The sequence below is a fragment of the Pseudoliparis swirei genome, chromosome 7, assembly GCF_029220125.1.
Source record: "Pseudoliparis swirei isolate HS2019 ecotype Mariana Trench chromosome 7, NWPU_hadal_v1, whole genome shotgun sequence".
Lineage (NCBI taxonomy): Eukaryota > Metazoa > Chordata > Actinopteri > Perciformes > Liparidae > Pseudoliparis > Pseudoliparis swirei.
In genome coordinates this window covers 13,499,073-13,523,796 of record NC_079394.1, presented here as the reverse complement: position 1 = coordinate 13,523,796, position 24,724 = coordinate 13,499,073, and the positions used below count along the sequence as shown (strand labels likewise).

The window sequence follows — 24,724 nt, the reverse complement described above, 5'->3', positions numbered from 1 at the left end:
TAAATTTACATTCAGTATTGTTTTTATTCTTTTATTACTATTGATATCGTAAATAACAGGAATTCATGTCTCAATTAATACAATATTTCATAAAAAAGTAAAGGAAAGGTGTTTTTGTAAACCGGAAGTAGTTTCCCTCAACCTCGTCGACATCATCAGAGCGCGTCACTGGAGAGCGGAACCGCAGACAGTATGACGCGCTGGCTCCGGACCGGCGCGACCTTGTTGTTCGGAGCGGGCATCGGAGCCTCAGTGAGCCGCCTGCTGAGCGTCAGAGGCCGGGCAGAGGAGGAGGAGACACCCGGTACTCTGTCGGGTCTGCTGAACAGAGTCCCGGTGGTCCCGGTCCCAAGAGTCCAGGCCTCCGAGCTGACGGTGTGTGTGTGCGTGTGAATGATCATTTTGTTTAGTTATAATTAATCAAATAAGGCAAATTACTTACTGAAAAGAAATACATTCATGTATTTGAAATCACAGAATAGAACTGAGACCGTATTGTTTCTTCAAATGAGACAGTGTTGTTACATTGTTTCTTTGAATGAGACCGTATTGTTACATTGTTTCTTTGAATAAGACCATATTGTTACATTGTTTCTTTAAATGTGACTGTATTGTTTCTTTAAATGAGGCAGTAGTACTTTTTGATACACAACCTATGAAATGAACGTTGTCTCTCTTCCAGGTGAGTCCAGGTGGGTCAGGAGCAGTGATGAAGTACGGCTTCCCCTCACTGGCCAATATCAAAACCAGAGAGTCCTACGTCACCTCGTACGACCCACGCACACGCACTGCATCCTGGGTAATAGAGAGGCTAAACCCTGCCTCCCTGAATGGCCCATCAGACAGGAAGTACTGCAACTTCAAAGAGGATGACAGGTGAGACAGGAAGTGGAGTCCCTCTCACTGTCAGACCGGAAGTAATGAGACTTCAGAGGATGACCCTTGAGACAGGAGTAATGAGACACCCCCCCCCCCAGTGTGCACGTGTTTCACAGGTCAACCAATGCAGACTTCAGGGGAAGTGGCTTCGACAGAGGTCACCTGGCAGCTGCAGCCAATCACAAGTGGAGTCAGAAAGCAATGGAAGACACCTTCTACTTGAGCAACGTGGCACCACAGGTAGGCACACGCACACACACACACACACACACACACCGCACACACACACACACACACGATGATGTCATCACTCCAGAACCCTCACCTGAACCGGAACACTTGGAACCATCTGGAGCAGCTGAGTCGCTCCCTCACCAAACGTTACCTCAACGTCTACGTCTGCACCGGCCCGCTCTACCTGCCCAGGTAATGCGTCTTCTCCTTCTGTGGTGTGGGAAGCGCTACAGGACAACATCACCAGGTGTGTGTTTCAGGCAGGAGGCTGATGGGAAACTCTACGTCAGGTATCAGGTTCTAGGACAGAACCACGTCGCCGTGCCAACACACTTCTTCAAGGTGAGAGGAGGAAGAGGAGAAAGAGTAGGAGCAGGAGGAAGATGAGGAGGAGGCTGGTGATGGCAATGAAGACAACCAGCTGATGTGTTCTCCTTGTCCACCTCAGGTGCTGATCCTGGAGCAGGTCGACGGCAGGGGGGTGGAGCTTCGCTCGTATGTTTTACCCAACGAGCCAATCGATGAGAAGGTTCCTCTGGACCACTTCCTGGTTCCCATAGAAACCATTGAGAGAGCCTCAGGACTCCAGTTTGTCCCAAACATCATGAAGAGGACGAGCAGCCTGCAGGCCATCACAGCAAGGTGAACTACCCACAATGCACTGCACATGGACTCATCATGAAGAGGACGAGCAGCCTGCAGGCCATCACAGCAAGGTGAACTACCCACAATGCACTGCACATGGACTCATCATGAAGAGGACGAGCAGCCTGCAGGCCATCACAGCAAGGTGAACTACCCACAATGCACTGCACATGGACTCATGAAGAGGACCAGCAGCCTGTCACCTCCAGGTGAATTACCCACAATGCACTGCACATGGACTCGTCATGTGATCACCTGTCTGTATCAATCTGAATGTTTGTAGAGAAATATTTTATGATTAAAGATTATTAATAAACATGTTAAATATTTAATATCTAAAACTTACTCGGTCTTTAATGTCTGTAAATATATTAATGCAAACATCCATTACATATCTTTGTCTTATCTTTTTCTATCCGTGTCTCAATGTTCATCCTCATCTGCCTGAAGGTCTTGAGTAACAATACTCAATTATTAAAGCTAAAATAAGAATAACCTTGAAGTGATTAACACATTAAAGTATATCAGGGACTGTTTAATAATATAATTCTCTAAACTAGAAATAATGTCTAATATTTACAGAATATATTAGTGCAGATCTAAGTCGATGTTTGATCACGATGGAGCAGCGGCGCTCCGCTCTCTGGGCCTGTAGTAGCAGCTGGCGGCAGGGTGAGAGTCCACCCCTCCAGGTCTGAGGCCATGGCGCTCTGATCCTCCAGGTGGGGACAGAGCCCCAAGCGAAGGAGTCCGGTATCTGGGGTCTTGTTCACCAGTGAGGGTACGATGGAGGAGCTGGACCAGCAGTGTCTCTGGTTCCAGAGCCTTCACTAGTTCAGTTCACGTAGACCTCAGAACTATTATGTCCAACTTAGATTTGTCTTCACTTTGTTTCTGATTTTCTTCCATATTCTTTGTAACGTGACCTGGTCCTCCAGCTCCATGTGGACCGGGTCCCTCACACCTGGCCCCTGGACCACCAGCAGCAGGAAGTCAAGACGTGTGTTCCCTTCCTTGATGAGCAGAGAGCAGGAGGCCTCGAGGGACCAGGAGGAGCTCCCAGACCACATGGGACCAGAGAGAAGGAACTCTTCAGTCCAGCATCTGACCACCTGTCTGAAGAGGCGGAGCCAAAGCTGATGATAAGACGTTATAGGACAGCAGCTGGAGACTCCAGGTGGATGTTGACTCGTCTTCACAAACATCCACAAACCTACAAAATAAAAGCTCAAAGAAAACCAGGAGACAGCAGTTGAACCTCTGATGCTCTTGTTTATCTATTTTAAGATCGGATGTCTCACCGTTTGTGTGCTCGATGATATTTGATTATTTAAGCTCTACATGGAATAAAGATAAACCACAATATGTCCAACAATCTTTCATTCGAACATTAAAGACAACCATTAGGACCTTCAAAATAAAAGCCACAGTATGTATCCACTTCCTGTCTCTGTGGGTCCTTGTGGTGGTCCAGATGTTCGACACATGTTCACGTACAGCTCCACCGAGGACGCACTGGGATGTCACTTAATATCCGTCAGGATTAAACCTGCTTTAGTCCCACTGACAGGAAGTGCGTCCACTGAGGTGACAGCCAATCACACTCCTTTGTTTGGATCTATCCGTGTCCTGATTGGCCGGTGGTCAGCTGACTGTTGTCCAGCTCCATGTAGTCGTCGTCTTCGTCGTGTGTGGCGAAGACGTCTGACAGTGTGAAGGTCCTCCCCCCCTGCGCCTCCTCCCGCCTACTCTCCCGCTTTAGCCGGTTCAGCTTCTTCTTCAGGGTCGGAGCCACTTTCAGCTGCAGGAAGTCGATGATCTCTGAACAGGATGTGACATCACAGTTTACATCAGTGTGGACATCTTTATCAACATAGTCAAGCGTTTGTCAACAAAAGCTCTGCTCGTCTTTAAAGTATTGCAGTACTGACTGATAGTGTCGCAGTACTGACTGATAGTGTCACAGTACTGACTGATAGTGTCGCAGTACTGACTGATCGTGTCACAGTACTGACTGATCGTGTCACAGTACTGACTGATAGTGTCGCAGTACTGACTGATAGTGTCGCAGTACTGACTGAGTGTCACAGTACTGACTGATCGTGTCGCAGTACTGACTGATAGTGTCGCAGTACTGACTGACAGTGTCGCAGTACTGACTGAGTGTCGCAGTACTGACTGATAGTGTCGCAGTACTGACTGATAGTGTTGCAGTACTGACTGACAGTGTCGCAGTACTGACTGATAGTGTCGCAGTACTGACTGAGTGTCGCAGTACTGACTGATAGTGTCGCAGTACTGACTGATAGTGTCGCAGTACTGACTGACAGTGTCGCAGTACTGACCGACAGTGTCGCAGTACTGACCGATAGTGTCGCAGTACTGACCGATAGTGTCGCAGTACTGACCGACAGTGTCGCAGTACTGACCGACAGTGTCGCAGTACTGACCGATAGTGTCGCAGTACTGACCGATAGTGTCGCAGTACTGACTGACAGTGTCGCAGTACTGACTGACAGTGTCGCAGTACTGACTGACAGTGTCGCAGTACTGACTGATAGTGTCGCAGTACTGACTGACAGTGTCGCAGTACTGACTGACAGTGTCGCAGTACTGACCGACAGTGTCGCAGTACTGACTGACAGTGTCGCAGTACTGACTGATAGTGTTGCAGTACTGACCTCCGTAGGATAAACCGGTCCAGTGAGGAACTCTGGAGACTTTCATTCTGTGGAAAGTTTTCTGAACACACGTATTCGACACGTTCCTGAAACATAAGAACACACTCAGTACAACAGTAATACACATAAACACAAGTACTACTGAAGTAATGCTGTAATACTACTGCTCAGAGCTGTATACAATATTCAATACAGACATATCAATAATACTTTGATCAGCCCCATCTTTGGCTGGTGAGTTTCACCTGTCCAGGTTCTGATGAAGGTATTAAAAGGTTTACTTCCTGTTTACTTCCTGTAAAACACCTGTTTACTCTCTTATCTCTTGATCTGATATGGGAGTTTGACCTTTGACCTCACCCAATAGTCTGCGCGACCTCGTCCCAGTCGATATCGGCTACGTCCTCCACACGCATGTTGTAGAGCCTGAAACACAGTTCATGTTGTTGTTTGAGTCACACTGGGAACAGCAAGAATCTGAATATATTTTATACATGTACACTCAGAAATCCCTTAATATGCCGGGTCCCCCTCTGACCCTCATGACCAGAGCCCGGGTCCCCCTCTGACCCTCATTGTGGTATTATGGGATGTGTACGTTTTAAATGATAACATTAAAACATGATAGAATTTTTTCTTTAAACCCTGTTAGCTTAGCCTTTAAAAATAAAAACACGGGAATAGGGAACTTTACTTTGAAAGGACTTGTGTGTTATGTGGTCTTACGAGTGGATGAGCTGGATTTTAGATTCAAGTCCTTCAGGTCCTCTACTGAAGGTGCTGACCCCTGAAGTCAGTTTGACCTTCAGGATGGAGAACCTGGAACACAAACAGACATCATCAAGACCTGAAGACCCGGAGCTGGAACCCTGGGGTCATATCTGTTTCATGTGAGCCACAGTACCAGCAGGTGTACTGACCACTTGATCCGACACTGGGTCCAGGATCGGGTCCCGACGCTCTGGCCGATCTTCTTCCAGGGCAGGTTGGTACTCAGCTGGTCCTGGCTCAGACTAGGACCGTCAGAGTTATGATGGACCAGAACCTCCAGGTGATCCTTTAGAGCCTTTTTCAATCTAGACTTCTCATCTGGACTCCAGGGACCATGACCTGGAGCTGGAGACACACACAGTCAGACACACAGTCAGACACACAGTCAGACACACACACACACACACCGATGTGGGCGAAGCGCTTCTGGAGGGCCATCGTGCTGCGGTTCATCTTCTTAGCGATCCTCTTCCAGTCGTTACCGTAGAGGCTTTGGAGCTTCTCGAGGGAACACAGCTCCTCCTTTGAGAACCTAAGAGGACACAGAACCCACAGCAGAACGTCTTCTACACAGGCAGAACATGAACACACAGAACCAGCTCAGGTAGAACATGAACACACAGAACAAGCTCAGGTAGAACATGAACACACAGAACAAGCTCAGGTTGACCTCTGACCTTCCCATGTAGTTCCTTTCGTCAAACATCTTCTTGGCTCTCCCGTAAACCGTTTGACATGTACGAGGGATCCCCTCAGCTGGAGGACAGGCAGACAGACACAGAAAGTTCAATAAAGGAGTTATAGCGTTCATATTAAAACCATCATAATGTGTTTATAACCGATCCAGTACCACAGACTACAGTACCGCGCAGACTACAGTACCACAGACTACAGTACCACACAGACTACAGTACTACACAGACTACAGTACTACACAGACTACAGTACCACGCAGACTACAGTACCGCGCAGACTACAGTACCACAGACTACAGTACCACGCAGACTACAGTACCACAGACTACAGTACCACACAGACTACAGTACTACGCAGACTACAATACTACACAGACTACAGTACCACGCAGACTACAGTACCACAGACTACAGTACCACGCAGACTACAGTACCACACAGACTACAGTACCACACAGACTACAGTACCACACAGACTACAGTACCACACAGACTAAAGTACTACTACCAGCAGACTACAGTACACAGACTACAGTACCAGACTACAGTACCACACAGACTACAGTACTATGCAGACTACAGTACCAGACTACAGTACTACACAGACTACAGTACTACACAGACTACAGTACTACGCAGACTACAGTACCACACAGACTACAGTACTACACAGACTACAGTACCACACAGACTACAGTACTACAGGGTGAAACGGTGTGCGTTTGTTTACATACCAATCCTCTCCATGAAGCGATATTGTACTTTCAGCCTCTTGATCTCCGCCATCTTGTCTTTGCACCTCTTGGGAAACAGCAGCTCGGTGGCCGAGCCGATGCCCGTCAGAGCCAAGAAGTTAGACACGTTGTCCCTGATCTGCTGGTTCTCCTGCTGAGTGCAGCGTCCTGTACGCAGAGCCACACCTGGAGGGACAGAGCAGGCCAGAAGTACTCGTACCTTGAGGTCGACAGTACTAGTACCTTGTGGTCTACTGGACTAGTTCCGTGTGGCCTACAGTACTAGTACCTTGCTGTTTGAAGTACTTGAAGCGATGCAGGTCGTATCTCAGCAGGGTGTTGATCTGCACGACTGATTTGTTCTTGATGTCTGGAATGAACTCCATCAGCTCCTTCAGCTTCGGAAAACTCCTGAAACATAGACAGTACACGCTTTATCAGGACTCTGATTGGATGAGAAATACTGCCCTCTGATTAGACTAGAAGAACACTGCGCTCCGATTGGACAAGAACAATATTTTAGGCAATCAACACATGATTGGCTTGGGATATGAATGTTGTACCCATGTTGTATGACTGACAGTCATACAACATCAGAATCAGAATCAGAAACAGTTTTATTGCCAGGAATGTTTTCACAAACAAACGAGGATTTTTTTTTGGTGGAAGGTGCAACATTTGGACATGACAAACAAACAACAATCAACACGACAGAAAGACAACAAATAATGTGAAGTGTTTGGGTGTGTGCTTCAAGTGGTGTGTTTTAGTTAAAGTGCATGTTAAAGTGACGTGTGTGGAGGAGGGAAGAAGAAGGAGGAGGAGTGAGGAGGAGGAAGAGGAAGGAGCGGGAAGAAGGAGGAAGAAGAGGTGGTAGTCCTGGGGGTGACAGTCAGTCAGTCCGGGTTCCATTGATGAGCCCGACTGCCGACGGGAAAAAACTTTTGGTGTGGCGGGTGGTCTTTGTCCTGATGGACGCAGCCTCCTCCCAGAGGAGGGACTCGAACAGGAGTGTCCAGGGTGGGAGGGTCAGCGACAATCTTTCTGGCCCGCTTCAGTGACCTGGAAGTGAACAGGACCTGGAGGAAGGCAGATTGCAACCGATAACCCTCTCGGCCGGGCGGATGATGCTCTGCAGCCTGCGCTTGTCTTTGGCTGTGGCTGCAGGGTGCCAGACGGTGATGGAGGAGCAGATGATGGACTCAACGATGGCCGTGTAGAACTGTACCATCATTCTCCCTGGCAGGTTGAATTTCCTCAGCTGCCTCAGGAAGAACATCCTCTGCTGGGCCTTCTTGGTGATGGAGCGGATGTTCAGCTCCCACTTGAGGTCCTGGGAGATGATGGAGCCCAGGAAGCGGTAGGACTCCACAGCGTCGGGGAGTCACACAGGATGAGAGGGCGGGTGGGGCTGCATTCCTCCTGAAATCCACAACCATCTCCACTGTCTTCAGGCGTTGAGCTCCAGGTTGTTCTGGCTGCACCAGGTCACCAGGTGGTCAGTCTCCCACCTGTAGGCGGTCTCGTCCCCACCAGAGATGAGTCCAATGAGGGTGGTGTCATCCGCGAACTTTAGGAGCTTGACGGACTGGTGACTGGAGGTGCAGCTGTTGGTGTACAGGGAGAACAGCAGAGGGGAAAGAACACAGCCTTGGGGGGAACCCGTGCTGGTGGTCCGGGAGCCTGAGGCGTGTTTCCCCAGCCTCACGTGCTGCTTCCTGTCGGTCAGGAAGTCTGTGATCCACCTGCAGGTGGAGTCGGGCACGTGCAGCTGGGAGAGCTTGTCCTGCAGCAGGGACGGGATGATGGAATTGAAGGCAGAGCTGAAGTCCACAAACAGGATCCTGGCGTAGGTTCCTCGGGAGTCCAGATGCTGGAGGATGTAGTGAAGGGCCATGTTGACTGCATCGTCTGCAGACCTGTTGGCTCTGTAGGCGAACTGCAGGGGGTCCAGGAGTGGGTCGGTGATGGTCTTGAGGTGTGACAGGACCAAGCATTCAAAGGACTTCATGACCACAGAGGTCAGGGCGACGGGCCTGTAGTCATTGAGTCCTGTGATCTTGGGTTTTTTGGGGACGGGATGATGGTGGAGGCCTTGAAGCAGGCTGGAACGTGGCATGTCTCCAGGGAGGTGTTGAAGATGTCGGTGAACACCGGAGACAGCTGGTCAGCACAGTGCTTCAGGGTGGAGGGGCGGAGTCCGGGCCCGCTGCTTTGCGGGGTTCTGCTTTTAAACAGCCTGTTGAGCTCTCTCCAGGATGACGAGGTCGTCGCTGAGTTGATGGAGGGTGCTCCAGAGGTGTGAGCCCCTGATGGGCTGGGGAGGGTGGGCTGATGGTCTGTGGCTTGTTGGTGGGGCTGTGGGGATTGTCTCAGGACTGCTCCATTGTCTTTCAAAGCGGCAGTAGAACTCATTTAGCTCGTCTGCCAGAAGCACATTGTTCATGGAGTGGGGTGATTTGGGCTTGTAGTTGGTGATCTGCCTGAGCCCTCTCCAGACAGAAGCAGAGTCGTTTGCTGAGAGCTGCTGTTGCAGTTTCTCAGAGTACAGTCGTTTAGCATCTCTCACCGCCTTGCTAAACCTGTATTTGGACTCTGTGTACAGGTCCTTGTCCCCACTCCTGAATGCCTGGTCCTTCTGCAGTCTTAGCTTCCTGAGCTCCGCTGTGAACCAGGGTTTGTCGTTGTTATAACTCACCCTGGAGCTGGATGGAATACAGCTGTCCTCACAGAAGCTGATGTAGGAAGTTACAGCCTCTGTGTACTCATCCAGGCTGTTGGTAGCAGTCCTGAAGACATCCCAGTCAGTACAGTCCAAGCACGCCCGTAGATCCTCCAGAGCCTCACTGGTCCACTTCTTGAACTTCCTCACCACAGGTTTGCAGAGCTTTAGTCTCTGCCTGTATGAGGAATCAGATGAACCATGGCGTGGTCAGAGTTTCCCAGTGCAGCTCGAGGACGGCGTGATAGGCCCTGCTGATTGTTGTGTAGCAGTGGTCCAGAATGCTCTTCTCTCTAGTAGGGCATTTTATTAACTGTCTATATTTAGGGAGTTCGTGGCTGAGGTTTCCTTTGTTAAAATCCCAGTACAATAACTAAAGAGTCCGGGAAGGTCCGCTCCACACACCGTATCTGTTCGCGAGGGTCCGCTGTGCCTCGTGCACGTTCCCCTGCATGTAAACTCCGGCCAGGATGAATGAAGCGAACTCACGTGGGGAGTAGAAGGGTTTGCAGTGAATGATAAAAGATTCCAGGTCCGGCGAACAGTGCTGTAGAATCACCGTTACGTCGTTGCACCAGCCGTTGTTGAGGTAAAAGCAGATTCCTCCACCCTTTGCTTTTCCGGAGAGCTCCGTGTCCCGGTCCGCTCGGAACAGCTGGAAGCCAGCGAGCTGGAGCGCAGAGTCTGGTATCGAGCCACTAAGCCATGATTCCGTGAAACACAGGGCGGAGGATGAGGAGAAGTCTCTGTCTCTCCCCACCAGCAGCTGGAGTTCGTCCAGTTTGTTGCACAGTGAGCGGACGTTGGAGAAATATGCCCGGCAGCGCTGTACGAGATCCCGTTTCCGTGGCGCGCCTCGAACGTTTCCCTCTCCGCGTGTTTCCACACGTGGGCGAAGGTGAGCACACCTTTACAAAATGTCCAGTAACTCCACAGAAGTTAAAAACGTTGGAAATAAATCCGCTGGAGTTGTTCCCCTGATGTTCATGAGCTCTTCTCTGGTGAAAGAGCTCTGGGAATCACAGCAGAAAACAGTATTTAAAACGAAAACAACAAAAAACATCGCGCACCAACACACCGAGGCGGCCGTCCGCGGCGCCATCAGGAACAACATGGGTACAACATTCATATAAGAGTCAGTTATATGAATATTAACCCATGTTGCCATGTCACGTATAAGAAGCTATAATGTTTCTAGTTTCCTGGTGATCGTTCGGCTTAGACTATGCTACGTTACTACGGTTACGACTGTCTGTAGTGATATCTACGGTGTTGCTCAACATGTTTAAATACAATAACAACAACAACGTGAACTCACTGCACTTCTTCTACAGATGCTTTTCGTTTCCTCTTCTTTCCTTCTCCTGTCGTCTCCATCTCTCCTCCGCTCTCCCGTTTCCTCTTCCTCTTCTTCTCTCCTTCCTGTGACAACCCTTCTACCACACTCCCACCTTTCTTCTTCTTCTTCATTCCACTTTTGTTGGTTCCTGTGTGGTTATGGTCTGTTGTTACCGTGGATACGCCTTCCTCAATCAGCCCGTTCTTGTCTTTTTTCTTCTTCTTTTCCATCTCACTGGTTTCTACAGTGACCACTTGCTGCTGCTCCTTTCTTTTCTTCATGTTCTTCTTCTGGCTTCCTGTAGCTCCATCAGCATCAGAGAGAAGAGCACTGACCGCATCCTCCCTCTGGACCTTCTTTTTCTTCTTGACTCTCTCAGGTGCATCCATGTCCACAGGTAAAGGACATTTCTCTACTTCTGACCTTCTCTTCTTCTTCTGGTGGGAGGAAGGATTCATGGCAGGAGACGGTTTGAAACTGTAAGACAACAAGCACAATGAAGCTAAGGTTTCTGGGTAATGGAGTATTTATCTCTGCTTCTGTTAGACTTCATGTCTCATTGATGCATACATAATAGTGGTAAGGCCCCCACTAACTAGAGGTAAGGCCCCCATTAACTATTGGTACGGGCCCACTAACTATTGATAAGGTCCCCAGTAACTAGTGGTAAGGTCCCCAGTAACTACAGGTAGGGTCCCCACTAACTAGAGGTAGGGTCCCAACTTATTAGCGGTAAGGTCCCCACTAACTAGTGGTACGGTCCCAGACACTAACTCTAGTTTGGTATGTTGAGACCGGAGACTATGAGAAGGTTAAGCTTCTAGAATTAAACGATCGGGCATCCACGAGGACAGCTACGTGCTCTCTAGCTATTCTCAACGGCTAACTTAACTATGACCACACACGGCCGAACGTCGCTAGTTAACACGGCCGCCTGTTGAACCGTAACACCGGGACCAGATCCGGAACCAGGATTAGACCGGGATTTACAGAGACAACCGGTCTGAAGTTTATAATCTGAATCACTCACCGCCTCAAACTCCTCTGCAGCTGCACCGGGAAACGGCTTGTTTACTTCTGGTTTCCGATTAGCGCATGCGCAGCACGTCTTTAGATAGCGCGTGGTGAAGAGGTCTCACGGCGTTTCTCAATATGCGTACTTGTGCGTACTTTCCTCTACTTGTGTCCTCGTGACTCGTGAAACGTCATCAGTCGCAGCCCGAGTACATGTTCCAATTCAAAGTCCGCTTCTCGCAAAGCACGGTCAAAATGCCCGGATGTGACTTGATCCTCCCACTTTCCGGAGGATGCATCAGAGGAGACTTGTGCGTACTCTGGCCAGCATATATCCTAGAATGCATTTCACCAGCAACCGGAAATAGTAGCGGAGGAGAAAATAAACTACTGACAGTTGACTTTTTATAAATAAGACTGTTGTTGAGTCACGGAATGTAATTTTAGGATGTTTTGTTTATTTGACTATAAACAATAATTTACAGTGAATAATTAGAGTAAACTCAGGAGCAAGAACAGCTGATTTGGTGACGTCATCAAGTCAGCTGCTGTTCCAATCGCAGAAAGACCGTCCTCCCGTCCTCCGGAGTCTGGACTCCCAAGACCAGACTTCAAAAGAACACAAGTCTGTACTCGTGTACTTTGAATTGAGAAACGCCGTCAATCTGGGCGGGTAGGGGGAGAAGGAGAAAGGAGGAGTTCCAGTTCCGGTGTGACACGCGGTGGAGTGCGGCAGTAAAGTTTCTGGCGGTTTCGTGAGACACCAAGCAGTTTTTAGATTAGGCGGTTGGCATAAATTTGTTTGTGACTGAGTTAGGGTGACAAATCAGGAAATGGAGGGGGAGGATAATGGGGAAACTGATGGCTGGACTCAGTGGCGATTTTAGCCTGATATTTCTGGTGGGGCAATTTTGTATGTCACCGTCAACAAAATAGGGGTAGCTGATTATTATAACAGTAGACCTATATAGACCAGTCAGCTATACTATGGGCTGCATTTTGAGTGTCAGCAAGGAGCAGAAATTCAATTTCAAATACATTTCACATGCTTAAGCGCTCAGCACAACACAAAGATGTTGCCTATAATAATAATGTAGCGACCCTGTGAAGCTAATAATATTGCATTATATTTTTAACCCACTCTTCATTCCAAAGAATCTTAGTGCCAACATAGTACTTACTATAATACAGCGTTAAAGTAAAAATGATTGCAACAAAGTAAAAAGATTACACTGACACATAGCTTAAATAACTTGCATAATTTATGAAACAAAACTTTGTAAAAAAAAAGACGATGTCCTTCAGCTCCAAAAAAAAGTTTGTGCTCACCAATGCTGATCACTTAAAAAGGAAGTTGGCGCGGCGGTTGTTTGCTTGAGCAAACCTCTTGATGACTTTGCTGTTAAAAACCAGCAGTCATTATGTTATCACGTTATTTATATTACTTTAAAAACTCTTCCAAAGGTGTCGAAATCTAGCGATAGCTAACTAACCCGTAGCTGGCATTGATCTGACTGTATATATTTTTTCTTCGTCACGGGATAGGCTACAGGTCTTGCGGTTTTCGCATTATTCCAGTCTAGATTTCATGGGGCAGATTTGAAAGTGCCACTCCGCTCAATGTTAATTTGGCCTTTGTGGTTCACGCTCATTGGCGTTTCCATGGTAACGGTAGGGCAGCGTGGGCCGTAGCCCCACCGGAAAGGGAGGGACAGCGGACACATGACAGCATTTAACAGAGCAAGCACACAGACAGAAAAACACACAAATCAAATTACTCCAAAACAAGACTATAATGCTTGTGAGTCAAGTTTATTCACACACATATTCACGCTACTTTGCATTACAAATAAATAAATAATATATATATTTTTGCCGCAAAGTAGCCTATGAATGTTTTGAGCTTTCTGCACAACAGCGTCATCTGGTGGATCTGGTGGGGGCGTGCTCCACCTGCCCCTAATGTAGAAACGCCACTGGCTGGACTGAAGTCTCTAGTGGGAAAGGAGGACACAAAATGGGACATAACAGGTGAAGAGAGGGAAGTATGAAGGGGAGTCAGGTAGAGAGTTAAGGTAGGATGTATGATTTTCCAGGTGAGGCCTTACACCCCTCCCCCACTGTGCTACTATGCCCGAGGGATGGGCATATAGCAGCCGTCTGTAAAGGAACACAGAGGTGCCCCAAGTGTCGAGAGGATCACAGAGGTGAGGACTGTAAGGATGATGTGCAGGATACATGTTGTATTTGTGGAGGTGCAACACATGGGGACATGTGATGGGTGTGAAGTCAGGAAGAGAGCTGTGCAGATCCAGTAGGTTAAAACAGGAAACAACATAAGCTATTCCGAGGCTGTGAAGAGAGTACGAGGACAGAAGGGAAACCAATGAGACGCCAAACCAAGAGTCGAGAGCAGACGCAGGTTTGTCCGAGGAAACTGAAACAACGCTGACAGTGGAGAAGTTGATTCTGTTTATGTGTGATCATTTTTACCCACCAAGTCAAACACAAAACTGAGAACATTAAAATAATAGTAAAGGGAGCAGAGATGTTTTGGGGGTTAAAAGGGGCATCCTGGGAGCATATTAATAAAAGACTCTGAGAGGACAGGAGCCAGGATGTGGATCAGTAAATTAAAGTACTTTTTACAGCAGTGTCTACATTCTCCATCTGGTCATCGGTTGGTCAAAATAATATGAAAACGGAATCTGATGTTTGATGAATAGATTTAAAAAATCCATAACATGCTACAATACATTTCAGATTTTGACTGTTTGACAGTTTAAAAACTTAAACTTGGATTAATTTACATGACAGGAAAGAAGGGTTAGGGTTAGAGAACGGGCCCAGGACCTAATCAGGTCTGTCGGCCTTGTTTCAGGTCCAGGTTGGGGTTAGAAAACAGTGGCCCAGGACCGAACTCAGGTCTGGCCTTGGTTAAGGTCCAGGTGATCTCTGGAAGGATTTCCCCCTGTGAAGACCGACGCAACAAAAAGTGCCTAATAAGAGAAAATTGTTGAATTACACAAATTCTTTAAACTTCTATGTACTTCTATGTAAGAAGGAACCTCGTCCAGCATGAGGCCCATCGTGTGCGTCGTTGAACAAACAAGTTCAATGTATTTCCTTAAAACATGAGTAAAGATGATTAAAATATCTTAAATTCTGTGTTTTGTGACATCCATATTAGTCTTCTTTTTCTGCTGAGGATAATGTGTCATGATGTGAACCGTGCACTCATGAGGTAAATAAAAGTCAGAAAAACTTTCATCCATAGCGTTAACAACAAACTCAACCAGCAACTACTGAGAGACCCAACGGAGCCCAAAGCGCTGGTCTCAGGTCAGCCCTTCAGGGTGCGTTGACTGCAATCACTTTGGAGTCTGCATGGTTTCCACATCATCAGTCAGGATTCTGACTTTATTCTGAATCCTGCAGCCAAAATCATTCACACAAATGTCCTGAAGACAAGATCCCTGTTCAGGCCCACAGTCGGACAATTAGGAACCGTACTTGTAGTCGTTCAGAGCACCAGAAGCTAAGTGGAGCTTTGGTGAGACTTCTTATCTCTGATGATGAGAATGGAGGTTGCGGCCAGCTGTGTGTGCGTCGTGGTCGTCCTCGGAGTGTGTCGACGGCAGCGAGGCTCTCTGCTCGTCCATTCTCCTGGACTGAACTCTCTGAATCAAACCGAAGAAATCCTGCTGACCTTCAGGAACTGAACCAATCACATCATCCAGATCAGGAATGGAGCACCGCTGGTCCTCCATTCTGTTTGACTGGACACAGACACAGTGAGACAGGAAGATGGGGAGGAAGACATTCATGGGAAGACAAGCCAGTGAATTGCCCTGAATCTTTACGGTTGTTTGCAGACTGCCTTCACACTGCTCCCCTTCTGTCTCACACATTCCTCTACCCCAGTGGCCCCCAAACTACGGCCCGCCTCCACATTTGGCCCGGCCCCCTGAACAATATCAGAGACGCATTCTGATTTTATTTATTTTTATTAATTTATTTTATTTTATTGTTTTTTTAGTCTGGCCACGCAAATCCTAGACTAGCCTCTGTCAAATAGAACGGAATAATGGCAAAAAGATAAGGTGAGATCCCGGAAAGGGTTATTAATATTTGGTTATGTGTGGCTTTCTGGAAAACAATACATGTTTACATTTAGGCACCCCTGCGATCGTCACACTTTTTCTGTTACAAACTGACCCCGGCCCCCATCAGAGAAGGGAAAAGTTATGTGGCCCTCACAGGAAAAAGTTTGGGGACCCCTGCTCTACCCTATTCCTACCTCTACCCTGTCTTACATATTCCTCTACCCTGTCCCTACCTGTACTCTGTCTTACATATTCCTCTACCCTGCTCCTACGTGTACAATATTTCACTTCGCTTCAATCCCTGAATCTTTAGTCTGATAAAGAAAAGACAAACATGAATGTGTGTAAGGACCCTTTATTCCCTAAGATACACTGCTCATCCAGACTACGTCCACACAACATGCTGGTACCTGGTAGTCTATGAGCCTGTAGTAAAAGTCCAGACTGGGCCAATTGTGCTGCTCGGGGCTGCAGGCTCCACAGGGAACAGCTGGTCCTTGGTCAGGCAAAAGGCTCAGGCTTGCTCTCTGGTCCTCCAGTCTCTGACCCTGAAACTCCAGTATCAGGTTCAACAAGGCCTCTGGATCCTCCGGATGGCTGCTCCGACACTACAGCAACAACACAGGGACCTGCAATGAGTTATTAAACGGGATTCATGTTCTCATCGACGATGAATTCACAGGGCAGGTGATGAACAACTGTGTTGACAAAACAATCAAAAGATTCAAGAATTACTGGGCTTCACATGATGCATGAGATGAAACTAAAGATTACACTTTGAAGAGCCCTTACCCAGCATGCATCACTCTGGATCAGGTCCTATCTGGATGACGTCTTCCACCCAAAGAGGCTCAACATTATCTCAAATCCATTTTTACAAACTATTCATATTTGGTTATACTAAGTGTATAAACTGTAATTATAATATGTTGGTCTATTTTGTAAATGTGTACTATTGTTCTTCCTGAGCTTTCTTTAATTTTCTTGCTAAAAACTCTGAGTTGAGGGTCTAAGATGGACATGCTGGCACATTTACATTACCTTGCTTTGGGAAGTCATGGCTCTTGTCCTGGAGCTCAGAGAAGAGCCTAGGCTCTGACCTCGGGGCCTGGAGGAGCTGTGGCTACCTTCAGGACCAGGACTTGGTACAGGAGTCATTAGACCTCTCAGGGTCCTGAGAGGGGAGGTGGAGGCTGAGGTTCTGGTGCTCTGTGCCAAAGGAAGCACAGGAACCATACCGGTGTGGCAGGGACTCTGGAGTCCTGGTCTGGTCTGGTGGGCGGGTGGTGAGCATTTAGGGGCCTTCCCCCGGATTCTCCCATTCTGATGATATGGTGAAGACAGGGAGGGAGGAGCTAAACCTGAGAGCTTTTTGTCAGCCATGATGGAGCTGCAGAGCTGTGGGCGGGACTAAATCACTGCTGTCATCAGTCGGAGGAGCTAAACCTGGTCAGAAAAAGAGAAGAGCAGGAAGTGAGACGCAGACCCACCGAGGCGGAGTTACAGATCAAACACCTGTCAACACCTCTCCTGATGTCCACTGAGGTCAAAAGAAAGAAGTAAAGCGGCAAGACCACGTCTTCAAGTACTAAACGTCTTCAAGTATTGAACGGATTCAAGTACTAAACGTCTTCAAGTACTAAACGTCTTCAAGTACTAAAGGTTTTCAAGTATTGAACGTCTTCAAGTACTTCCACTTAAAGGTTCAGATTGAGGTGGTGGAGGGTTGGAGTGGCTCCACCTTCAGGACCTGCGCCTCCATCACACGGTTCTACATGTTTCAGGATGCTGGGCTGCTCGGCAGATGAAATGAACTTCAAGTAATGTCAGCAGATCAGATCCAAACCTCCAGGCCCATTAAAATATAATATATACACAAAAGACTCACATGACCCCTAGCGGCCAGAGGAAGCACAGAAGTTCTTCTTATTTTTCTTCTTCTTCTTCTTCTTCCACTTTGTTTTCTTCCAAACTATTTTCTCTTTTCTGTTTTACTTCTTCACTGTCGCTTCTTTTCTACACGACTGAAGTTTCATCGGCTGGGTGAAGCCTTAACACACACAGTCACACACACAAACAGACACACACAGACACACACACTCACACAAAAAGACACACAATGGAAGAGAAAGAGAGAGGGCAAACTCCCCCTCTGGGTTTACATCATAGTTGCCATAGTGACGAAAGAGTGGCTTCCAAATCTTGCCTCGTCCAATCCAAAAGCACACACACACACCCACAAACACACACACATACACTCACACACAGACGCACACGCGCACACACACCGAAACACACATACACACACACATAGATATACACAAACACACACACACACTCACACAGATGCACAAGAGCACACACACACTCACACTCACACATACACCCATACACAGAGACACACTCACACATTCGTACCAACACACACAAAATCACTCACACACACTCAATAAAAGACACACACATATATATATATATATATATATATAAACACACCAAGTTTGTAATAATCTAAATGTGTAATAACATAAACATAGTAATAATAATATATACTTATTATTGATAACAATAGTAACACGTTCCTGAGTTATAAAAGTGAGAGAGTAAGGAACACACAAATAATTACACACAATATATAATACACATAATTACATAAACAATATATAAAACACAAATACGAGGAGAGCAGGAGGACACACTAATGTATATATACGTATGTAGATATAAATGTATGAAGAAGTCATGAACGGGTTAACATATATATATTTATACATCTATATAGATGTATATATATATATAAATGTATATCTACATATTTCATACACATATACAGACATATATATTTATGTGTATATGTTAACCCGTTCATGACTTCATACAGAAGAGATCATCCTCCTTGAGATCAGTTTGATTGACACCACTCCCGGGGGTCGTGTGATGATGTCCCACTCTGTCATCCACTCAGCTCCCTGAGGCTCTCAGCTGCACATTAGCCTCATTAGCATAGCAGCACCTGATGCTGCTGTCAATCAAACAGCATCATCCTGAAGACGAGGAGGAGAAGGAGAAGAAGAGGCGGAGAGGAAGAAGGAGGAGAAGGAGAGGAAGGAGAAGAAGAAGGAGATGGAAAGGAAGGAGAAGAACAGGAACAAAAGCACCGTGTACATTCCTCCACTAGAGGGCGCAGTACGTTTCTTGAGGGGAGCGTGAAGTCCGCCGCCCGCGTGAACAGCGGGGTGGTGCTTTGTCTCGACAGCGTGGAGAAGGTGGACATGCTGGTGGTTCACGGGATCGTGGTGAAAGACACGGTGCTGCCGGTTCTTCCACTCCTAACACGGTCAGAGGACTCCGTGGGGTGCAGGTCTCCGTGGGGTTCAGGTCTCTGAATGGTTCAGGTCTCCGTGGGGTGTAGGTCCACCGGGGAGATCAGGTCAATAAGGGAGGTCAGGGAAAGGTGGGTGTCGCTCAACAAGACGACCAGGTGGGTACTGGAGGACACACTTAACCAAAAAGAAAAATGTGGGCAGGAAACAGTCAAATATGTCTTGTTGACATGGAGGAGGATGAGGAGAAGCTTAAAGTTCTCCTTCTGAAGAGGAAGAGTAGGGAGGACAGTGAAGGTTCTCAGGCAAAGAAAGGAACATCGGAGAAAAGGAAAGCAGGAAGAGGAACATCAGATTCTAAGTCCTGGAGGACTCTGCTGCTCAAGGTGAATCCTCAGGGCAGAACCCCTTCAGGGCTCAAGAGGGTACAGAATGAAGATGTTTCTCCACAGAACTAAGAACCTGAAGAGAGTGGAGATAGAGGACCACTTCTCTGATAAGGAGAAGCTCTCTACCTCTGCTCAGCTCCACTTGGACAGAGGAGGCCGAGGAGGCTTTACAGAAAGGAGGTCTACAGATTAAAAAAGATAGTACAGAAGATCAATATTCAGTTTATTTGTGTAGCCCAAAAACTCACATTGGATCAGGAAAAACTCCCAAATAACCCTTCACGGGGAAAAAAGGGAAGAAACCTTCAGGAGAGCAACAGAGGAGGATCCCTCTCCAGGATGGACAGATGCAATAGATGCCATGTGTACAGAAGGAATCGTTATACACAAATTAAAACACAGTAACAACACAATCAATGAATATGACAGAGTGTATGAATAGTTGGTAGTAGGCATATTCCACGATTGAGACCTCCACGATCTATCAGGCAGATGGAGGTAGAGAGGAGGAGTGGGCGCAGCATCTCAGGGGAGGAAGCAGAGTTAGTAATGTGTGATTGAGAGATGAAAATTCATCCATAAGGAGAGAGAAAAGAGGAGATAGGTGCTCAGTGCATCCTAAACGTCCCCCAGCAGCTATAAGCCTATAGCAGCATATCAAGGGGCTGGACCAGGTGAACCTGATTCAGCCCTAACTATAAGCTCTGTCAAAGAGGAAAGTCTTCAGTCTACTCTACATGAGGTGACTGTGTCTGCCTCCAGGACTGAAGGTGGAAGCTGGTTCCATAAAAGAGGAGATTGATAAAGTGTCCTTTAACTCCCACGTGAAGCAAATCTCAAAGGACTTCATTCTTTCATCTACGTAATATTTCAAAAATCAGACACATCTTGTCTCAAAAAGATGCAGAAAAGCTGGTTCACGCGTTCGTTACTTCTAGACTGGATTACTGCAACTTCTTATAATCAGGCTGCTCTAATAAGTCTCTTAGGTCCCTCCAGTTGATCCAGAATGCTGCAGCTCGTGTTCTCACTAAAACTAAGAAAAGAGATCACATGACTCCTGCATTAGCTGCTCTGCACTGGCTCCCCGTAAAATCAAGAATCACTTTTAAAATGCTTCTCTTAACCTCCAAAGCATTGATTGGTGATGCACCATCATATCTGACAATAAAAGACTTGTAACTTGTATATCTTAAGGAGCTTGTAATACCATATTGCCCCACTAGAGAGCTGATAATCGAGAGCTAAATGATAATGCTGGACATTAAGCACACTGGACGTGAACAGGGCCAGAGATCCAGAGAAGAGCACAACCCCAGATCACGACCCTGAAGAAACTGGTGGAGGTAGCCGGTCCTGGACTGGGAGACGGGTCTGCTGTGGCTTCTCAGCTCCGGCTGGACTCCATGCGGCAGAGCACGAGGTTCCTGAGTAGATGGCGGGAGGTCGAGATGCTGCAGGAGTATTACAAAGGAGAGGAAGCTCCAGACTCTGCAGATCTGGGATGCATTTCGAAGCTGAATGGGGTCTCAGGACCATGATGTAGGGAACAGAGCGCAAATTCTTCGACACAAAATGTATAAAAGTGCTCAACAAAAACAAACCGGACCAGTGAGCCAACACTGTGGAGGCAAAATCCTTTATTTCTCATCGTGTGTGTTTGTTGATTTGTTTAAGTTTGATATGAATACGATGTTCTGTTCGTTCAAATTGTTTTAAGTAACATCAATTTTTTTCTAAAAATCAAAATCTCTGTGTTTGTGTGTGTGTGTGTGTGTGAGAGAGAGAGGAGACGTAACTGAATCTGTGTTTCAGAGTTTGATAACAGGTCTTCTCCACCATCATCCCGAGGACCCTGTGAGCTTCCTGCAAAGCTGCCTGATAATAACCAGAGAGATGGGTGGTCCTGAGAAGGTCAGCTGGGACACCTTCATCCACCCGGAGAGACGCCGACTGAGCGACAGACCACCATCAACTGCATCAGTACCCCCCAGAACAACACCCATACCCACATTAACTTCCCCAAAACCCCAAACAACAGCATCATTACCTGCCAGAACAACACCCATACCCTCATTAAGTTCCTCAATACCCCAAACAACACCCCCAATATCTCCTATAATGCTATCAAATCCACTAACACCTCCAATACTTTCAGTAACCCCCAAAATAACAAATATATCCCCTATAAAACCCCACACAACACACTCTATGCCCCACACTTCAACCCCAAAACCCAAGACATCACGTGAGATAACACTCCCAACATCCACAGTAACCCTTCCAGCGCATGAGTCACCCTTTCCCTCCATTAAGCCTCAAACATCTGTCTCAGCCCCACTGACACCCCAAGTGTTCTCCATCACCAGCAAAGCACTATCAGGACCCATCGAAACCAGTCCTGAACTCCTGTCCCCAGCTCCACCTGGACCTACAATGACCCCACTTGTACCCCCTCAGAGGAAGGAACTACAAGACACAAAGGTGTTCAACTCAGCAGGTAAGAGACTGGACAATGCTGAGCTTTACTGAGTTTGATGGTTAGCCAGGAGTTCAGCTGCAATTCAGTTCTTGAGGAGTTCAGTTGGTTCAGTAGTTCAGTTCAGCACACCTGTTAAGTTTGCAGTGGCAAGTCAGTCCAAGATTTGATGTTCCTATTCTAACGTCTCCCATTCCAGCTCCCACTCCTGTTCCTCCTCCTCCTCCTCCAGTACGTTCTCAGGTCTCCATCGACTCGGACTCGGACATGATGGAAAGCTCTGGACTCCTGCAGGAAGTCAGCATTCTGCCTCCTCAGAAGCCACGCCCCCCAATCATCTCCATCATTGGTATGATTTCTGAGCTGGACTACATTCGAAGACAGCTGAAAGGGTGATGGTGATGGGTAGTGACATAGAAACCCCTGACAGGGTCAAACTGAGTACGTTGAGGTTTATGTTCTTGTATTCCCATCAGGTGGTCCAGGAAGTGGGAAGGGAAGTCAGGCGGCGAGGCTAGCCAGCTGCTTCAGTTTCAAAGTCATCTCATTGGATGAGCTACTGAGGAGGCAACTGCTAAGCCACACCTCCCCAAGCAGGAAGTGGGAGGTTATTTCACAAATGATGGGTCATGGAGAGATGGGACCACGGGTCAGAGTCAACCAACGCAAAACCTTGAACCATCCCCCTCAACAAGACTTTACTGAACCTGCTGTCTTACTGTGTTTGAAGGATGAAACCATCTTGGAGCTGAGGCGTCAGCTGACTGAGCAGCAGGAGGCCAGAGGGTTCATCGTGGACGGGTTCCCTCAAGATATCCACCAGGCTCTCAGCTTCCAGGAACAGGTACTGACTTGAATCACCCCACCGAACTTGAGTGCACTGATTAGTTTGGCATCGAGACATGAAACAGTAGTTTCCTTCATATAAAAGTCATCTTCAGATAAGCGCTACTGTGGTGCTAACGATGAGCCAATCAGAGCCTGGTGTGATCATCTTCCCTGGATTGAATATGACTCCCATAGGGAGCCCCCTAGCAAGTCTGGTGGTTCTCCTGGAGGTTCTCGTTGAAGGGGAGGTACTCTCCCGGGCTGTTAAAATAAAAGCCTGCTGAAAAAAAGAAGAAAAAAAAGGAATCAAATTCCTTGTATGCTTCTGCATCCATGGCCACTAAAGCTGAGTCTGATACTAATGAAAGGCTACGGATAGGAGACGGATAGAGAAACCAGAGGCCCAATAGAGAGACCAGGGGCCTAACAGAGAGACCAGGGGCCCAACAGAGAGACCATGAGCCCAACAGGAGAGCAGAACCAGTTGGAAAATAATGCTTTTCAAACCAGTCTAGAAGCAATAAGTTAGTGAATGACATTTCTCTGCATCCAGATGAGCTCTCCTGACCTGGTGATGCTGCTGCTCTGCTCCAATGAGACGCTGCGCTGTCGCATGCAGCAACGGGCCACTCAACTCGGTCTCCTAGGAGACAACAGCCACGCCTTGCGCCGGCGCCTGGACACATTTCAGAGGAACATGGTCTCCATCAGCAGATACTACAGACAGCTACACCCACTGACACAAGTCCACTGTGTGTGTGTGTGTGTGTGTGTGTGTGTGTGTGTGCAGGTGGATGCAGGCAGAGACCAGGAGGCGGTATTTGCTGATCTGAATTCCACCATCAGAAACAAACTTCTGCCAAAGGATTTTTCAGGTATTACTCGTTTGTTGTAAAGCTGGTTCTGTTATAGAAGTGTGTCATATAGTTCATATAAGTTCACTATTGATCGATCAGTGGCTGTCCTGTGTCTCCAGGTCCTGCTGATTATCCAGAATGCCCTAGTGCTGACCCTGCTGTCCCCTTTCACGTCAGATCTGTCAATCACCTGTGTGTCAATCATAACACCTGTGTGTCAATCAATGTCTGTCAATCAATAACACCTGTGTGAACTCATGAACCATTGAGTCATATGAACCTTCATGTAATCCATATTTCCAGTTGAAGGTGATGACATCATTCTTGATGATGATAAATGTAATAATGTATTAAACTGGATTCATTAAATTACATCAAGTGACTTCAGACTATCCCACCACTCATTGTACCTTTAATGTAATTATTAATATAATGATTAAGTATTGTACAATTGTTCATGTTGTGATTTGGGTTTGTAATGCAAATATTGAAATGTGTTTAATATAATGGTTACATTTTGTTATTCTATTAATATGTGATTAAGTGTTCTCAATATATTGATGGATGGTTGTAATACTTAGAATGATCTTTACGTATTTTAAATAATAGATTCAATCTTAATAATAATGAGTATATGCTTTATACCCATGATATAGAATTATACTGATGTTCTATAAAATCTAAATATCATACTCGTATTTATATAGTTTGAGAAATAGTTTGAGTTTCATCAAATTTGTATTCTAAATTAAAGTAAAACCTTCTGCAGGTTCTCTGTCATCACTGTTATTTAAAGACTGAAGGACACGCACAGCATTGCGGGTAAATCCCTGTCCTTATCACAGCAGGGAATGTTAATGGGAGAGAGAGAGAGAGAGAGAGAGAGCTCACAGCCATTTGAGGATTCTTATAATCACGCCTTTTTTGGAAATTCTCTTCAACTTTGTAAACTTAACTAAAGAAGATGGTCGTTGTTGGTTGCCGTACTCCAGACCCGGTTCAGGTCCTCATGTTCTGCCTGTTATCTT

General features: G+C 46.9%; 4 protein-coding genes across 9 annotated transcripts; 2 read left to right on the top strand and 2 right to left on the bottom strand.

Annotated features, from left to right (window-relative positions):
* Positions 1-182: 182 nt before the first annotated feature.
* endog (endonuclease G) lies at positions 183-2,145 on the top strand. Its single transcript, XM_056419159.1, has 6 exons — positions 183-375; positions 683-876; positions 978-1,119; positions 1,196-1,305; positions 1,374-1,455; positions 1,562-2,145. Exons 1-6 carry the CDS (start codon positions 193-195, stop codon positions 1,757-1,759), a joined length of 909 nt encoding a protein of 302 aa, XP_056275134.1. The 5' UTR covers positions 183-192; the 3' UTR covers positions 1,760-2,145.
* An 865-nt stretch (positions 2,146-3,010) lies between these two features.
* LOC130196776 (transcription termination factor 1-like) lies at positions 3,011-12,022 on the bottom strand. 2 transcript variants are annotated; one of them, XM_056419123.1, is made up of 11 exons: positions 11,731-12,022; positions 10,680-11,177; positions 6,929-7,050; positions 6,640-6,825; positions 5,888-5,966; positions 5,618-5,742; positions 5,360-5,555; positions 5,166-5,258; positions 4,800-4,865; positions 4,440-4,525; positions 3,011-3,579 (listed from the first exon to the last, which is right to left on the bottom strand). In XM_056419123.1, the coding sequence occupies exons 2-11, from the start codon at positions 11,156-11,158 to the stop codon at positions 3,377-3,379; spliced, it is 1,635 nt and encodes a 544-aa protein (XP_056275098.1). In that variant the 5' UTR covers positions 11,159-11,177; positions 11,731-12,022; the 3' UTR covers positions 3,011-3,376. The 2 variants fall into 2 exon arrangements, with proteins under 2 accessions (XP_056275098.1, XP_056275099.1); XM_056419124.1 differs by having other exon boundaries at positions 5,693-5,742.
* Positions 12,023-15,277: 3,255 nt separating this feature from the next.
* LOC130196057 (G-protein-signaling modulator 1-like) lies at positions 15,278-17,862 on the bottom strand. The gene is made up of 4 exons (XM_056417910.1): positions 17,709-17,862; positions 16,862-17,266; positions 16,231-16,428; positions 15,278-15,493 (listed from the first exon to the last, which is right to left on the bottom strand). Exons 2-4 carry the CDS (start codon positions 17,201-17,203, stop codon positions 15,278-15,280), a joined length of 756 nt encoding a protein of 251 aa, XP_056273885.1. The 5' UTR covers positions 17,204-17,266; positions 17,709-17,862.
* Positions 17,863-19,600: 1,738 nt separating this feature from the next.
* Positions 19,601-24,078, top strand: LOC130196777 (adenylate kinase isoenzyme 5-like). 5 transcript variants are annotated; one of them, XM_056419127.1, is made up of 6 exons: positions 19,601-22,032; positions 22,211-22,360; positions 22,488-22,660; positions 22,742-22,855; positions 23,393-23,714; positions 23,796-24,078. In XM_056419127.1, the coding sequence occupies exons 1-6, from the start codon at positions 21,429-21,431 to the stop codon at positions 23,936-23,938; spliced, it is 1,506 nt and encodes a 501-aa protein (XP_056275102.1). In that variant the 5' UTR covers positions 19,601-21,428; the 3' UTR covers positions 23,939-24,078. The 5 variants fall into 5 exon arrangements, with proteins under 5 accessions (XP_056275102.1, XP_056275103.1, XP_056275104.1 ...); XM_056419128.1 differs by having other exon boundaries at positions 22,488-22,855; positions 23,630-23,714; XM_056419126.1 differs by having other exon boundaries at positions 19,602-22,032; positions 22,488-22,855.
* Positions 24,079-24,724: the final 646 nt, after the last annotated feature.